General features: G+C 36.1%; 1 protein-coding gene across 1 annotated transcript; it reads left to right on the top strand.

The window, feature by feature from the left end:
- Positions 1-5: 5 nt before the first annotated feature.
- Positions 6-17,699, top strand: LOC120629721 (kinesin-like protein KIF20B). The gene is made up of 14 exons (XM_039898722.1): positions 6-451; positions 1,869-2,123; positions 2,313-2,441; positions 3,082-3,198; positions 3,525-3,675; positions 4,988-5,174; positions 6,176-6,324; positions 8,102-8,234; positions 8,745-8,889; positions 10,266-10,358; positions 12,992-13,027; positions 13,602-13,686; positions 14,197-16,879; positions 17,219-17,699. Exons 1-14 carry the CDS (start codon positions 101-103, stop codon positions 17,358-17,360), a joined length of 4,656 nt encoding a protein of 1,551 aa, XP_039754656.1. The 5' UTR covers positions 6-100; the 3' UTR covers positions 17,361-17,699.
- Positions 17,700-19,106: the final 1,407 nt, after the last annotated feature.

Consider the following 19,106-nt stretch of genomic DNA (forward strand, 5'->3'; position numbering starts at 1 on the left):
AAAAACAGAAATTCAAAAGGTGAACCGTTTCATTGTTTGAATTTGGATACAGTTTTTTTTTATTGAATAATTTTCCAATGTGTTCTAAAGTAATCTAATCATGTTAAGTCCAAGAAGTTCCTACAATGACGAGACCAAACGTGACATACCTTCGTTTATTGAACCTCGGCCACCGGTAATATTAAATCCTTACATGAGGCCTAGACCTCAAAAAGGAACGAATCTATTTGACCTTCTGGAGGATTCAGAAACTGAAGAACCGGAGCTAGTGCAAGTGTATTTAAGGTTAAAGCCGTGCAAAATCCCTAGCAACCTGTACGAAGTGCGTTCAGATCGTTCATTGATAACTTCTTTGGATACAACAACAGCTGGTCATGGGAGGCGCACCCAACACAATGTATCAAAAATGTATACGTTTTCGCATATTTTTGGACCGGATTCCAATCAGAAAGTAAGCCAAATTGTACCTATAAAGCAAATTTTCCGTTTACAAACTCGAAGTCATCATGCACTTATAACGGATACTGTGGTCGAATTATCTTTGTTCTTTCTAAGATAGCCACGATAGCCCATTTCCACATAGCTGTGTTTAAGCAATATGAAATATTAATATTTATCCATGTCTAAAGAAATTTTCTTTTAAATGCTACTTAGACAGGTGCTGTTAGTTTACTCTGGGTTCAGTGTAGGATATGTAATAAACCTTGTGCCTTATGGCAATGTCACCTGATATTATCCTTGTCAGCAGATAATTACTGTTCCCTAAGAGGAACTATGTTATCTAAGCCTGCAAATCAGTACTAGAGCAAACAAGCAAACTGGTGAGCCTAAGCACTTTACGAACACTCCCTGAATAGAGAAAGACTTCAGTGACAGAGAAGGCTGTGCACAGAAATTAACATTACCTAGGCTGAGGAAGATGATTCATCATATAAACCCATTGCCAGTTCACTACAGGGCATAGGTATCCTCCCACAGTGGGAAGAGTTTAGGCTATAGTCCACCATGCTGGCCCAGTGCAGTGTGGTACACCTCACATGCCTTTGAGAACATTATGAATGACACTTGTTTACCTTCACGTGATAGCGAGAAAGCAAGTGATATTTTAATTGTTTAAAAGTCACATAAGTTAAAGGTGCGTGCTGGGTTTTGAACTAAGCCCCACACATATGTAGCCAAAGTCTAGCTGTTGCACTGCTTCTTTTATGATTAATTTAATTGATGAGGTAGATTAATGATTTTGATGATGATTTGGACTGCCGATTGGCGCAGTTTGCAGCGACCCTGCTTTCTGAGCCCAAGGCAGTGGGTTTGATTCCCACCGCTGGAAAATGTTTGTGTGATAAGTATTAATGTTTTTCAGTGTCTGGGTGTTTACATGTATATTCTAAGTATTTATGTATATTATTACCACAAGCTACACTTACTTTAGGGCTAATGGTGATGTGTATTGCCATAGTATAATTATTTATTTATTATTATTATTATTAAAACATAATTAACTATTGTTACTTTATACTATGCACATAATATTTATATATAATAGTTGATATTTACTCTGACTCGTTGTATAAGTTCAGTTGTATCATGGACCAATTGACCCTTATTTACTGTACCTTGATTTATTTTTTAGTGTGTGAGATATGTTGTTATTATATTCTCATTCACGATACCTTTTGTTTTCATGTTATGGTGTTATTGTATATTTTAATATGCTGTGTTTACTTTTAAGAAAACATTACACTTAAAAAGAATAGTTAAATTTTAAAAACGGTTGTATTGGTGTAAGTGTTTGTAAGTAAACCTAATAAATAAAATAAAAATAAAAATAAATAAAATAAAATAATATTTAACATGTTTAATTCCAGGAAATATTTGAACATGTAGTCAAGGACAATCTTAAGAAGCTACCTGATGGCAACAGCTTTACACTCCTTACATATGGTGCATCAGGTTCTGGAAAGACCTTCACTCTGATGGGGACAGTAACAGCACCTGGTTTAGTTCCCAGGTCTTTGGAATATGTGTTCAAAGTTGTGGATGCTGCGCAGCAACCGCTGTATAAACCTGATGAAAGGGGTGCTGATAAATTGAGTTATGCTATGCAGGAATATGAATTAAAGGTTTTTTATTTTTACTTTTTTTTTTCAGTCTAATGATTAAATGCCTATCTAAAACTTTTTAAACTTAAAATTAAACAGAAAATAAAGTAGCCAAAACTAGTAACAATAAAAGAATGGTAGGTATGCAAAGGCGGCCTTATTGCTGCATCTCTTTTTTTTTATGTGTATAAAATCATGTGCATATTTCAGTGGGTCAAACAGCTGCGGCAGATATCAGCTCCTGTGAGAGACAAGTACAGGCGCATGAGTGCCCAACTGGGTGGTGACCTTACATGCAGTAATGTGGATTTGACTAACCGAAGGAGTCATTATGTATGGGTAGGTATCATGCTTATCATAATCATAGCCTGTATTCTGTTTATTATAGCCTGTATGCTTATACCGAGACATTCAAAGCCTACTCCAGAGACTTTCACCTTGTGTTTTCCTATGCTACGTCCCACCACCCCTTTAAAAAATTAATATCAAGCTACTTCTATTTTAAAGCAAAGTAAAGAGTATTAATAAAATATAAACAGTAATTAATATACCTCCATTCTGATTACACAATCAATAATATTTATATATAATATAATAAGTCTAAATCTTTCCAACTAAAAGAAACTACCGCTTTCTACGCGGTTTCTTCTTTGCGTGGGTTTGTCTTCTAGATTAGTAGTAGAGACAAAAAGACAAACATGTCATTTTAAAAGTGTTTAAATAAGGCCTACTTGAAATAAATGAATTTCAAACTTGGATGTTCACCACTGGACAAAGGTATTTTGTCCTGTCATATGTGTAACCTGCAGTATGTTAACCTTTTGTTTTCCTTATCCTAAGGTTGCCTGGAAGATATCGCTACAAAGCGATAAGGCCGCCTTTTGTATACTTCTTCTGTCTGTGTTTTTTTTTATTCTTCTTCTGTATTTTTATTTGTGTGCAAATAAAGAGTATAAATAAATAAATTAATGTTTTGTAGGTGTCATTTATAGAAATTTACAATGAAGGAATCTACGATTTACTGGCACCAGGTGATCGGAGGAATGCGCCCAAACTTGCTATCCGAGAAGATACAAGCGGCAATGTTTACGTAAAGGTAATTTTTGAATTCCCTATTTTTTCTTACCATATACAAAAAGAGTGCTACTTTGCTATTTCTGTTAGGCACTAGTAATTATGCCATATGAGACCTGTATATATGTAGTGAGTCTCTTTGTATACTCATTGGAAGTACCTGCGCGCAAGCAAAGCAGAGTCTGCATACCCTAGGCGTCGCAGGTAGAGGGGAACTCCCCTCTCTGTTACACTGTAACACAATATTTGTAGTCCAGTACCAAAGGTTTTATAACTGAGAGGTAATAAATAGGCAGACACTCTTAAAAGTAAAAAAAATAATTTCATTAACATCTCATGCACTCGCAGGGAGCAACGCAAGCGTTTGTTCGTACGGGGGAGGAGGCCTATGACGTCATGGTCGCGGGTAAACACAATTTGCAAGTGGCTGCAACTGGTATACACGCGCAGTCGTCTCGCTCGCACTGTATATTCACCATCACCATGCTGACTGAAACAGGTAATATTACTAAGTGTGTGTGAAATAATTTAAAAGCATACTTTGTGTACGTGTTTTTATATTTTTTAAGATATGTTTTACAGTGAAAGTAACGAAAATATTGCTTAGATTATACGACAGGTACGAAAAAATTGGCTTCAGTTTTCAATTCACCAAAATGTTCAAGTGTCACATAATTTTGTTATCGTGTCAGTTTATTCACCAAACTGTAACTCAGTTCACTTTTGTTACAGTGTTAGATAATTCAATAATGTAAGTGTCAGGTTGCTAATTTATTTATTTACCATAAACAACTTGTCTCCCCGTGGCTACAAAAAGAACTCAACAAATACAAATAATTACAAAAATAATACAAATAGCTATATATAATTAAGAATAACAATAATAAACAACTCAATAATAATAATAAACAAATTAAAATAAAAACAAAATTAAAAATTTTAAAATAATAATAACAAAAGAACAAAACATTCAAACATATAATCATTATTGTAAATTATCCACTAATAAATTATTTTTTTTTGTAATAATCTAATAGCCGTTAGTTCTAATATCTGAAGCGGTGATAAACCAGTGGGTACAACTGGAGCTTGACTTCACTTTAGGGGCTGCGTTCGAATCCCAAAACCTCTAACTTTTTTAAGTTATTTGCGTTTTAAGTAATTAAAACGACGGCCGATTGGCGCAGTGGGTAGCAAACCTGCTTTCTGAGTCCAAGGCCGATGTGGGTTCGATTCCCACAACTGGAACATGTTTGTGCAATGAACATGAATGTTTTTCAGTGTCTGGGTGTTTATCTGTATATTATAATATACAGATAGTACTTATGTATATTATTCATAAAAATATTTATCAGTCATCTTAGTACCCATAACACTATGCCATGGGTTTACTCAAAAACTATTAGTTGTTTGGAACATGAATGTTTTTCAGTGTCTGGATGTTTATCTGTATTTTATAAGTATTTATGTATATTTTTCTTCAAATTATTTATCCGTCATCTTAGTACCCATAACACGAGCTACGTTTTCTTTGGGGCTTTAGGACGATGTGTGTATATAAAAAAAAAAAAAAAATTAAAATAGCATTTGCTTCAACGGTAAAAGAAAACATCGTGAGGAAACCTGCATGCTTGAGAGTTCTACATAATGTTCTCAAAGGTATGTGGAGTCCACCAATCTGCACTGGGCCAGCTTAGTGGATTACAGCCTTAACCCCCCCCCCTTCTCATTGTGGGAGGAGACCCGTGTCCTGTAGTGGGCCGGTGATGGGTTGATATGATGGTGATGATGAATATTTGTTACGGTGTCAGACGGTGGCATGCGCACCGCGTGCGTGCGGCTGTGCGACCTGGCGGGCTGCGAGCGAGCGGCGCGCACGCGCAATACGGGCGCGCGCATGCAAGAGTCCCGCGCGATCAACTCCTCGCTGCACGTGTTGGAGCGCTGTCTGCGAATGCTGCGGCGCAAACGCACCGTTACCGCCATTGTACCATACAGGTGAGTTCAAAAAAAAAAAAAGTTTTTTTTTTTTTTTTTGTTGTAATAATTGACGGACCCAGCAGATGGCTCACCTGATGGTAAGTGGAAACCATTGCCTATAAACAGAGCATCACTTCACAGGGCACGCAAGGAGCACGTCGTGCAACATGCCGCCATGTGTCCGTCAATTTAAGGCATAGGTGCCTGTAATTACACGGGCAACCACAACCTGAACACAGCATTGCAACAATGCTGCTTAGCGGCAGAAATAAGCATGGCGATAGTACTTCCCCGGACGAGCTTTGTCACAGAAAGTTCTACTGCTACTAAACATTATGTTAGTCTCTGGCACTTTGTTTAGAAAAAAAAAACAAGCAGAACAGTCTTTGGAACAATAGAAGTGAAAGCTAAGTGTCTTATGAATTGCATCTCCCTAGCTATTACATTATTTTTTTTGAATAATTTTTGGTTCTAAAGAAGTGTTAATGATCAAGGTTTAAAGTTTAAATTGGTCATGAACAAATTCTTTACAAAAATACAAAACAAATAGCGAGTGCAGAGAAACCATGGAGGTTTTTGTTCACCCAAAAATTGCTCAACATGCCTAACGAGGTTTTTACTTTAAAAAAACACACAACAATCGTATATGTATTGTTTCAAAGCTCAAATTTGCCTGCAATTCTTCAGCTAAGGCTTTTAGCGGGACATTTGTTATGTGACATAGTATTCTACTAGCCAACCCCTTTCATTTGATACCCATATTGAGGGAGTTATGAAATAATATGTAATCCGCCATTTTACCAGCCATCTTGGATTTGACCCCTGACTAATTCAGCTTTCAAACAAAATCGGCTCATCCGTTTGGGAAATACGATGTCACAGACACACCCACGCACACAAACACTCACACACGCTCTCACACACACACAAACACAGATTCGTTAAACTTATAACATCCCTTCCGTTTCCCGTTTAGAAGTAATTCCTTTTTGAAGTAAATTGTTAAAAAAAATGTGTAGGGAGTCGAAGCTGACCAGGTTACTGGGTGCTGGGCTGTCGGGCACGCGCGGCGAGGCCGTTAGCATGGTAGTCACGCTGAACCCTTCGCCGGAGTACGCCAACGAGACCCGACACGTTCTACAGCTTGCAGCAGTCGCCAAGGACATACGTGAGTTTTTATGCTTTTCATGACTAAGCCGTGACCATGGTGGTCATTGACCTTTAGTATTGACACGGCTGCGATATACGCGGTGTCAACCATTGACCACTGACCTATAACAGTTGAAGAGTATTGTAAGTCTTCACCTGCCAAAGCACGGCTACAGTATAAAGCTGCGAGGGAAGAGGCTATGCATCTTAGCCGTGCTGGAAAGTATTACCGCAATGCTTTTTTTCTGCCGCTCAAGCAGCATTGCTATGATCCTGTCTAAACTGAGACCATGGCTAGGAACATGGCTCGACAGTTACGCCTCAGATAATTTTATTTGCGTGACTGCAGGTTAACAAATTTGATTTTATAATAAAACATAACAAGTTCCGTGCTATATAGTAAAATTCAAAATTCAAAATTCATAATTCATTTATTTCAAGTAGGCCTAATTGTACTGACTCACTGACTGTAGACTGTTTGTAGTGACTCTACCACCGGTTCGGAAGGCAGATTCCACTGAGAAGAGCCGGCAAGAAACTCAGCAGATTGCTCTTTTCCAACATCATTTTAAAGTTTTACCAATCTATAGAATTTTTGTAAATAGTTATTTATAAATTCAAAATTCAAATTCAAAATTTCTTTATTCATGTAGGCCTATCACAGGCACTTATGAAGCGTTCATACATATTTGTTTACATAATTGTAACGGGATGGTGATAACTTCGTTCGCCAACTTAAATCTAAAGCTACGAGGGTTCCAAACGTGCCCTGGTCTAAGAAGAGCCCACAACAAACTTAGCCGGGTAAATTTATTTTTTTGTTATCACCATCTTCCAGTAAAATTAAATTAAGCTATGAAGCTAGAGCAATTCACACCCAAGCTTTTTTATCGTTTAAATAATCCTTAATGTTATAATATAATAAGATTTTATTATTTGTTATTTATAATTTTTCCTGTATTTTTATGTGGTGTACAAAATAAAAGTGTATTCGATCATTCATTAATTCATTCAAAAATGAGATACACGGCACTTTAACTTAAAATAATTTATTCTAAATGGATTATTTAGTACTTATCTTAGCGAGAGGCTTAACGCCATTGCTTAAAGCAGTATTGTTTTAATATCGTTTACGTTCCTAATCAACCTTGTAGCAGTGATCGCTAAATAACTGCTACACCATAACGCTTTTTTCACTGCCAACATAGCATTATATTTATTTGTTTTTAGTTTATTGAATTTAATTTCGTTACCTAATTTTTAGATCTTTTTTTATGTTCTCCTTGATATGTTTTTGTTTTGCGTGCACGTTTTTTTTCCCAAATAAAAGAATTATTATTATTATTAATTCTTCTTTTATAATAATTATCGTATCTTATATCTTTAAACAAGCAATTCTTGTAATGTTTATACTATTACACTATTCTTGTATATACATTATTATACTATTGTATATGTATATAATTGGAATCTCTGAATCGGCTCCAACGATTTTCGTAAAATTTAGTATACAGGGGTTTCGGGGGCGATAAATCGATCTAGCTAGGATTCATTTTTAGAAAATGTCATTTTATTTGTGTTTTCCGGTAATAACCGATTTGATGCAACAAAGTTGCACCGGTCAGCCAGTTATCCTTATTTTAGGTGTGGTATTATACACAAGGTATATAACACTATCATTTTGAATTGTACTGTTTTAAGCGATGGTCGTATGCCCCAGATTTCCTAGTGACCTTTATAAATGTATTCAAGAAATAAATCAACTAAACTCTTTTGACATTGTGATATATCATCAGAAATCAATGACACACTATCCGAGTACCCGAGCACCTTCGAGAGCAGCACCCAAGATACCACCATCGGATACAACAGCATGGAAGTGATGAAGCTTCGAGCTGACAATGAGAGGTTGCTGTTTGAGCTGAAACAGTAAGTGGAAATATCAATTTGTCCTCGGGTGACCACAGATCAGAATACAGATAAATAAATAACCAATTAAGAAAATATAAAGTAACCGAAGTACTTAAAAATAACTACATTATTTTTTATTTTATTTCAAAATTTTAATCATCATATCCACCCATTAACGGCCCACTACTGGGCACAGGTCTCCTCCCACCACTCTGGCCCAGTGCGGATTGGTGGACTCCACACTCTTATGAGTGTAGAACATTATGTAGAAGTCTAAGGCATGACGGTTTTGTCACGATGTTTTCCTTCACCGTTGTAGTTGTAGTTATTTTAATTGCCTAAAACGCACATAACTTTGGAAAGTTAGAGTTAGCTGGGTCCGTTGGGTAAGTCCTACCCACTGGGCTATCATTGCTTGATTTGACAAGAAATTTTAAATTCCGCTGTACAGATATATCTGGTTTTCGCGTATCATATCGAATAAAGCTCAATGTGCATTATATAAAATCCTGACTTTACCCCCATCAGGGCCCAGGCTCGCAACAAAGAACTGATGGCGTGCATTGAAGAAAAGCAAGCCGCTAACGAGAAAACCTTGTGGGAAGTTGCGGAAGAGGCTAAAGCGATATATACGGACTATTACGAGGCGGAAATAAAAGCTCTGCAGACTAAGGTTTGTTTACGGTTTGTACTAAGAAAATTTTTTTTCCAATACCAATGAAATTTGAGAATTTTTTTTTAATTTACTTATTTATTTGTACATAAGACAAGTAATTCATTTGATGGAAATTGTATACAATTTTATTTATTTATTTATAATCCATAAACTTATAAACAATACAAAAAACACACAAGAAAAGAAAAGAAATTAGATAATTAAAAAAAAAATATTCCGATACGATCATTTTTTCGACAAATTTTGATGCCACATACACCCGTCCATACACGGACGTCCAGAAAAGATTATGTTTAATGTTATTATTTACTATGTTAAACAAAAAAATTGTTATTGAAATGTATTTTATGTGCCTGACAAATTATTTGACTTGATATTAGTGTACTCAAATTAACCTGTAAGTGCAATATAAATAACAAAAAATCAATTTCAGTTTAGAGAAAACTGCTTTTTTTGAAATGTCGAGACTAGAGCACAACCTCAACGCTTCGCTTATGAGGCGTGCAATTAAATTTAAAACATAAAATAATATTGCGCATGGGCCATGTGCTTGGCCAGTTCATTTTATTTAAAAAAGTAACTCGGACATACCGTTACACGCCCAGATTGATTGGCGGCAGAAATAAGCATTAAAGTAGTACTTTCGCAAACGAGCTCTGTATGAAAGGATAAAAAACTCCCTCTACTAGTATAAAAAAAGTCTTGTCTATGAAATTTTAGATTTTAAATATGTGATTATAGCTTACTGGATGACAACAATTTCTGCATTCTGGTTTTATCCAGAGGTTCTCAAATAGGGGCCTCAAAATGCGGCGAAGTGGTTCCAGCAAAGGATTGTACGGCAGTGTTTGCTTCGCGCTCGGGGGATATAGAATACACTTTGTATTCATTTATTCGATCATACTTTAACTCCAGTTACCATTTTCTTTCCGTGCATAAAAACCACCGCGGAGCAGGATCTGTCAGCCATTCTTTCGCATAAGTTACTTATAAAAACGAGCTGAAATCGCTTTACGCTGCTTTGATGCGAGCGAAGTTTTTTCACTGCATACTCGTAGCTCGTGCTTACGTGCCGTTCATACATGGATGTCACTTATTAAAGTGCTCACTATGAAGTAGTGATACCACGGTTAATCCGTCTGATTGGCAGAACAGAACCTTGATGCGTAGGGTTTAATGATCTAGTAACAGAGTGGACAAAAATACGAAGTACAATATCTTTATGCATTGTAAATCTTTCCAGAGATGATAAAACTGACTCCGTGAATGATGTAGGTATTTTTTGCCGAGCACTACCGATGATTTAATCGTAATCAGTAGGTACAACAACGGTTATGGCTTCCAACATCACATGAAATACTTTTATTTGACAGATGGATAGTATGGCGGAAGATTACGAGAGTAGATTAGGTCAAGCATCCCAACCGCCCCGTGGAGATACCCCTTCGAAGAAGTACCAAAACCAGGTATAGTATCTAATTATAAAGATCAGAGCTCGACGAATCGCGAAGCTGAAGTGGCAATAGTTGGGATACATAGCTCAGAGAACTGCTGGAGTACCTAGATCCTGGAATGGCGGCAACGTAGCGCTGGCAGACCTTCTACAGGTGCAGAGAATTTGAAACTCTCTACAAAAGACCAATATCCAGAAATGCAGTTTTTTTTTATAGTTGTGTTTGACGGACCAAGCATACGGCATCGCCTGTAAACCGAGCAACACTTCGCAGGGCATGCAAGAAACACGTCCTGCAACCTTGTCCATTAACCCGAGGCGTAGGTACTAACTCACATGTGTTTACGTACGTACGTAATTACACCGGCAACCACGCACTTCGGACCGGAACACAGCACTGCAACAATGCTGCTTAGCGGCAGAAATAAGCATGGTGGTAGTATTTCCCCGGACGGGCTCTGTGACACAAAAGAAACTCTACTACTACTAAATCCGTTAATTTGATGTTTATGATACAAATACAATGTGTAAATGAAAACCGAAATAATAATTCACAGGCTTTACAGGTACATTATGTACTGCCTTTGAGACTTATCTGTGAAACCACTGCCACAGTCTCTACTGAAAGAAATCAGATGCAGCCCTAACATCACATGCAAAATTAACATCATGTGACTCCTGTCACTTTATTAGGTCTATTAAGCTACGCGTCGCGTAGCGTAGGTACTATGCCAGTGTTGGTACTATGCCAGTGTTGGTATTTTATCTTCAATAGGGTTGTCAAAAGTAAACACTTAAATTTTTTTGAATTCGTATGTATGGACAAATAAATATGCTTCTTTTGATTTAATATTTGTACAGGGTGATTCCTTTTGAAATATACTTGTGCATCCTTCAATATTATTTCGTAATTCTGTTACACGTTGTATATCTAGGTTGCCGTGTGGTGACGGCAGATTAGAATACAGTTGTTACCACACTCCTCTTCCAGCGGGTGTCGTACGAGGCGACTAAGAGAATATAACTGAGAACGGGCAGCAGTGTCCTAAATGCTATGTCTATTAAGCTACGCGTCGCGTAGCGTAGGTACTATGCCAGTGTTGGTACTATGCCAGTGTTGGTATTTTATCTTCAATAGGGTTGTCAAAAGTAAACACTTAAAATTTTTTGAATTCGTATGTATGGACAAATAAATATGCTTCTTTTGATTTAATATTTGTACAGGGTGATTCCTTTTGAAATATACTTGTGCATCCTTAAATATTATTTCGTAATTCTGTTACACGTTGTATATCTAGGTTGCCGTGTGGTGACGGCAGATTAGAATACAGTTGTTACCACACTCCCCTTCCAGCGGGTGTCGTACGAGGCGACTAAGAGAATATAACTGAGAACGGGCAGCAGTGTCCTAAATGCTATGTCTATTAAGCTACGCGTCGCGTAGCGTAGGTACTATGCCAGTGTTGGTACTATGCCAGTGTTGGTATTTTATCTTCAATAGGGTTGTCAAAAGTAAACACTTAAAATTTTTTGAATTCGTATGTATGGACAAATAAATATGCTTCTTTTGATTTAATATTTGTACAGGGTGATTCCTTTTGAAATATACTTGTGCATCCTTAAATATTATTTCGTAATTCTGTTACACGTTGTATATCTAGGTTGCCGTGTGGTGACGGCAGATTAGAATACAGTTGTTACCACACTCCTCTTCCAGCGGGTGTCGTACGAGGCGACTAAGAGAATATAACTGAGAACGGGCAGCAGTGTCCTAAATGCTATGTCTATTAAGCTACGCGTCGCGTAGCGTAGGTACTATGCCAGTGTTGGTACTATGCCAGTGTTGGTATTTTATCTTCAATAGGGTTGTCAAAAGTAAACACTTAAAATTTTTTGAATTCGTATGTATGGACAAATAAATATGCTTCTTTTGATTTAATATTTGTACAGGGTGATTCCTTTTGAAATATACTTGTGCATCCTTCAATATTATTTCGTAATTCTGTTACACGTTGTATATCTAGGTTGCCGTGTGGTGACGGCAGATTAGAATACAGTTGTTACCACACTCCTCTTCCAGCGGGTGTCGTACGAGGCGACTAAGAGAATATAACTGAGAACGGGCAGCAGTGTCCTAAATGCTATGTCTATTAAGCTACGCGTCGCGTAGCGTAGGTACTATGCCAGTGTTGGTACTATGCCAGTGTTGGTATTTTATCTTCAATAGGGTTGTCAAAAGTAAACACTTAAAATTTTTTGAATTCGTATGTATGGACAAATAAATATGCTTCTTTTGATTTAATATTTGTACAGGGTGATTCCTTTTGAAATATACTTGTGCATCCTTAAATATTATTTCGTAATTCTGTTACACGTTGTATATCTAGGTTGCCGTGTGGTGACGGCAGATTAGAATACAGTTGTCACCACACCTCTTTCAGCTGGTGTCGTACGAGGCGACTAAGAGAATATAACTGAAAACGGGCAGCAGTGTCCTAAATGCTTCTACAACAATCTATTGCGTTCACCAATCTATCTGCCCCGAGTGGTCATTTTTGTCAAACCCTCCTGTTGAAGGGACTGTTATAGGCTATATTATCTCATGTAACTTGAAGAGTTTTTCAAATAAACAATGTTTGGTTACAGATTGCTCAATTAATGACAGACGTCGCTATTCTGGAGGTAAATATAATTTTATATATCCCATTTCTGAATGGAGTAATATTAACTAATGTTCATCCGTACTAATATTACAGATGAGAAAGTGTGTTTGTTTATTTGTTTTTGTTTGTTTGTTTGTTTGTCTTCCTTTTCGCCGTAACTATGCTATAAATTAAGTTGATTGGTTATCAGATCAGAAAACGACGGAGAGTTAATACATGCTATATTATATCCGGAACACAAACTTTTTCCAAGGGATTGGTATAAAACCGTAATTAACGCGAACGAAAAACGCGGGCAATAACTAGTAATTGCTCTTTTCAAAGTTACGAATATTCTACTAATATTATAAATGCGAAAGTTTTTCAGGATGGATGGATCGATGGATGGATGGGAGTTTGTTACTCTTTCTCGCAAAAACTACTGAACCAATTTGACTGAATTTTGTAATGGGTTTGATTATACCCTGGATGACAAATAAGCTGTTTTTATTCCGGGATAAGCGGTTCCCGCAGGTTTCACGAATACCCCAAATGAAAGTATAAAGCCGCAGGCAACAGCTAGTATATTATAAAAATTAAATTGTAATGTTCAGGAGAAGCTATCGGCCGAGCGCTTAGCTCGCGTGAGAGCTGAGGAAGAAGTGCAACATCTAAGGACTTGCATTGACGAGAGAGATGGTAAGCAATGTAAACACTGTAAGATAACATAAAACTTTGGTTTCGAATTACATTATTTAGAACATAGCACCTGTATTTAACGAATATGAGTTTAATATAGCTGCTAACCGCAAAGTTATGGAATGCCCTTCTGGCTTCTGTTTTCTTAACTACATTGACCATGAGTTCCTTCTAGGCTAGACCTTAGGCAGAATCATTGTTTATCAGCTACCATCAACCTTTGAATAGTAACACTATAATGTCTCCATACTCGAAAAAGCTTGTACTCTAAGTGTAACGTTTTTTTACAGTATTTTTTTAGTTTACTTAGTTTTCTTAAACTTAATACAGCATTACAAAAAATAAATTACAAACGTTAAGTAGGTTGAAGTTAGAGCCATTGCATGCATTGTCATTAATAACAAAAATGTAAAGATATACATATTCTCTGATGATAGTTACAAGAAAACGCTTAACGCCCCAATATCGGTTCTTTATCATATAACTATTTAAATAAATAAATTATTTCAGAAAAATCTGATGAAGCTCTAGAAGAAAAAGATGTCATATCTCTTACAGACAGCGATCACAGTGACAGCGAAGATGATCCGTGCAATGAAAGCCTGGAACCAACATTCAGAAAGGAGGACATAAACCGTTCCAGAATGATCAGACAAAGTATAATCGCGGATTTTAATATTCTGAATCCTATTTCTGATATCAATGATCGCATTTCGGATGAAGGTATCTTAGAAAACTCATCATATTCATCAAAAGATTTAGATAAATCGAATGTAAGTAATGTAAATGATACGTATTTAACTGGTGAAGATAGCGGTACTGATAGATTTAATGACAGTGACAGAAGTGATATGGATGACAACGAAATTATTTCAACAGTTAAAAAGGCAACTAACCTTTCGCGGGGTACATATTTCGTTGACCAAGTAAATGATTTTAATCAAACCAAAGTAGACCACACTAAAACGCAGCGACCTCTTAGTCGGGAAACCTATTGTATGCCAACTACTGAACTTCTCGATACTTCTATGAACAATGAGTCCAGAGAACTAGGACCAATTGGATCAATTAATCATGAAGGAAACGTAATCACTAAAACACAGCGACCTCTTAGTCGCGAAACTTATTGTGTGCCGATTTCGGAAGTTCGCAATACTTCTGAAAACAATGAATTACAACAAGGTAATACGATAAATAATGAAGAAACTGAAATCACTAAATCTCAACGATCAATCATTCGGGAAACGTATTGTGTTCCAACTTCTGAAGTTCACAATAGTTCTATAAACGATAAATTAAAAGAACAAATGTCCACAATAAGCAATGATGCAAAAGAAATCATTAAAATCCAGCGACCTCTAAGTCGCGAAACTTATTGTATGGCAACTACTGAAGTTCTTTATACTTCTAAAAACAATAAATTACAAGAACAAATGGCGCCAATAGACAATGAACTCAGTAAAAAACATTCTCCAAGTCGCGAAACTCACTGTACGTCAACTTATAAAGTTCTCGATACTTCTAAAAAAGAAGAATTACAAGAACCCAATGATAAACAGCGGCCGCTCAGTCGCGAAACATATTATGTGCCAACTTCTAAAGTCCTTAATATTTCTAACGATAATAAACTACCAGAACTAAGCAAAATACAAAAACCACATGATACTTCTACAGGTCTTAAAGATAAAGATAAAGTTCAAGATGCGGTTCCTCAATGTCTTAAAGTAGATAATATGATAAAAGTGCCTAATGCTATAAAAGTTGAATCGGATAACCACACTCGTGTACACAAAATATTACCTGATACTTATGTTAAAAAGATATTGGGTTCTATAAAGCAATCTACAGAAAGTAACGAATCGTTAGCACAATTTGAACGCTTAGAAATGGAGACGAATGTTATTGATAGTGACAAAAAGAGAGTGACCAAGGAATTTTTTAACATTAAGCATACAAAAGAAACTAGAAAATACTTTGACGAAGATTCTCTTGATAAGTGTGGTAAAACTCCAGCTACTGTAATTAAAAAAAAGGACAGAAAAATCTACTTTGATAATCCTAAAGAAGCAGAAGATCAAATACAAATCAAAATTAAACAAGAAAAAAAGAGTTTCTTTGAAAGCAATGAAATAGAATCCCAGAAACAGACAGCAGACACTAAATTTATAAAAGAAATAGATAATTTTCGGTCACCCTCGATAGTCAGAGAAAATGTGACAAACGATTTTGAACCGAGTATGATTAAGAAATTACTTGGAAAAGGTTACTCAAAACAAGGCGAAAACGAAATTAAGGTTACTTCAAAAGCTCACGACTCTATTGATATTTTTGAAGAATTAGAATCCCCTAGAGTTGATATCAATATCATTGCTGAAATCAAGAAGAAAGACTTAGAAAGCGTTCGTGATTCTATCGAAAAAATTGTTATATCAGATAAAATCGTCACTACATTTGATTCCACTGCTACAATTGAAACAAAATCAAAAAATACAATTGATACCGATAACAAAGCAATAAAAACGTCTAAAAAAGAAGTCATTGACGCTAAAAGTATAGAGAGCACCTTTGAAATAGTAATTGCAAAGAGCGCAGCTGTAGAAAATACTGAAAAGGAAGTTACAGGTGCTAATGAGAGCAACTTAATCAACACCCCACTTGAAACCAATGATGAATCTCAACTACAAGCAAACAATACTAAAGTAAATAATACAACTGTGGAATTTGAAAACATTTATAAAGACGTTACAGTACCGCGAGCTACGGAATTCGATCTGCTGGTATCTCAAGAAAGTGTTGATGAAAATAATACCAATACTGAGAACTCCGAATCCGAAGATTTAAAGTATAACTTGCGGAATAAAACGAAGTTGGAAAAGCCCAAAACTGAAAGAAAAAGGAGAAAGAACAAAGTTTTTGATGGAGAAATACTTTTAGAAAGCGTTCCAAAATGCGAGAGTAAATCGAAACCGCCTAGAAAAAACCTAAGATTACGTAGGCAAAAGAATATTTCAGATGTTGATGGCGATGGAAAAGACAAATTGAAAGACATAGTTAATCTTCAGTCTGAGTTCTCTGATGTTACAATGGACATCCCTGCGCCATTGAAAACCTCGGAAGATATACCTTCGCCCGAAAAAGTAGAAGACGAAGAAAACTCTCCCATTCTTGGAATACAGAGCTGTCCAGCTAAAAGGTAAACATATTTAAAGTATTTCATTTTCTCTATGATCTTTATACGGACTTATTCTCAGTGGAACATACAATGTGGATCAGCATACAGCATACATACAATGTGATATTATATGTATTGATATTTCATTACTGTTTTTATTAAATGTTAAAAATCATTGAGGATAAGTAGTTCTACTTATTTCAAAGACTACTACACAGACTCAGTTTACCCATCCACTATTTTATTAGGCACTGACATAACACTTTCTCCCCATCTTTATCCATCCTATTCAGAATACGATAGAGGTTTGAATTATCAAACCAAAGCTTCTTGCTTACAAATAATTTTTTTTTTCTTCAGTATAACCCGTAGTCGAAGAAAGTTGTTCACACCACGGGCAGAGCCTCTCGAAGAAAGCTTGGTAGGCACGGGAGACAGCAATGACAGAATTCGCGTTCCACGGCCTTCCTACCACCGTCCAAGGGCAAGACGCAAGCTTTGAACGCAGCTACAGAAACTACTGAAACGACCACTACTGCTACCTATGACTATTATAGATGAAATATGAAAAAGAAATTATTCATGAAAAATAAAAATGTCGCATACAAATTTAGAAATCTGGCATGATTAATATGCCGTACCACAAGCAAACATATTTAATTTAACAAAAAGTTCCCTTTATAATATGCGTGCTTTTTATAATGTAGTGCGATTATTTTGTGTCTTTGTGCAGGCGTATATTCTTAGATTTTTTCATTCAACTAAAAATGTGCTGAGCTAAAGTACTTTTTGTTTTAAATTATGTGGATATAAATATTTAGTTTGACATTACTATTATAGAATAAATGTTATTTACTGTAATTAAGTAGGTACGTATATATTAATAAACGTGTATTTAAAAAAACTTTGTTATTCTCATTTTAGACTAACAACAGTGCTTAATATATAAGACATGTGCCCTGTGTTTTCAACCGTTTATTTTTTATACTTTGATTTCAGCTCACTAACTATGCAGCGGTATTAACTACGATAAGTTATGTTATGCATCTAAATAATGTTATGTGTATAATGTGAAATCGATAAGCACGCATGTTAACAATAATTAATAATTGTTAATGTTATTGACAATATTCTGCATGTTGTTAATAATATTGACTGTGTGCACGCAGCCATACATGTGCCTGCACGGCGAATGGTATGGCACTGTTATGAGAATATTACTACTACTAGTAATGTTTAGTAGCTAATTGGTTCCTGAATTCGCCCATTCAGACGTATCTCAAGTCATAATTTAAGCTCCTAGTTTGTAGCTTTTACGCAAGCAAAACGTTCGATTTCATTGCCTTAAGCTAGATTGCTTGCGTATTATTTAAATCGTTTGTTCTCAGTATGGTGTTGAAAGTAGTTTGAGGACAAACGCATGCAAATAGGCAATATGACTCTTATTTTAAAAATCTAAAATGGATATGAGTAGAATGTTCGTGACATGAAACGATTGTCCAATTAATATTTTAGTGAAATAATAATTTTAAATCAACAAATAAAACCTAAATGTGATCGTATTTTTAATCTGTGGTTCAGTCCCGACAAAACACGGTTATAAGTAGCGGCACGAAAGTCTAGCGGTGACCGTTATTGCGCAGAAGTCGAAAATTAGGTATCATGGGGAGTCAGAGGGTCGCGGGGAGGTCGTGCGTATCGTTCGCAGGCGCTTATTGGCTCTCCTGTCGTATTCCGTCTCCCGTACCGATACGACACCCCGCGCACTTCCTGTGTACAGTCGCGTTCTGAATTGTATTGTTATTACTGTTAATTTTTGTTGTTGTTTCAATGAATGTTTTTATTCTTAAAAATTATAGCCTAGATAACAAGAAATCTTTGGAACTTAAAACTCTAAACTATAATAATTACAAACACATACTCACAGTCAAACATGCATTTACACTACACACAAACATTACAATTAAATATAACATTTTCATTGGATAATAATCATTACTTTAATTAATTAATGGCTAAATACTATACTACGTTAATTAAAGTAACGATTGTATTGCCTGCGCGACAGTACCCATGCGCAGCTATCCCCTCCATGTTTCGTTCAGCGGTAGACTTACTTGCCGCGACTTGTAGTTTGTACCTGCTCGATCGCTTTATTTACACAGGGATGACGATTAACGTCACGCGGTTTGATGAGACCGTTTACGCGGCATAAAACGTTTTAAAAAATATTTGCGGCGTTTGGGTA

Source organism: Pararge aegeria, chromosome 15, assembly GCF_905163445.1.
Source record: "Pararge aegeria chromosome 15, ilParAegt1.1, whole genome shotgun sequence".
In the NCBI taxonomy this organism is placed as follows: Eukaryota; Metazoa; Arthropoda; class Insecta; order Lepidoptera; family Nymphalidae; genus Pararge; species Pararge aegeria.

Bases quoted from the DNA above. Each gene is read 5' to 3' on its own strand.
- LOC120629721 (XM_039898722.1), top strand. From the start codon at position 101: ATGTTAAGTCCAAGAAGTTCCTACAATGACGAGACCAAACGTGACATA. The intron at 452-1,868 runs GTAAGCCAAATT...GTTTAATTCCAG, and splicing joins GACCGGATTCCAATCAGAAA to GAAATATTTGAACATGTAGT. The intron at 8,890-10,265 runs GTTTGTTTACGG...TTTATTTGACAG, and splicing joins TAAAAGCTCTGCAGACTAAG to ATGGATAGTATGGCGGAAGA.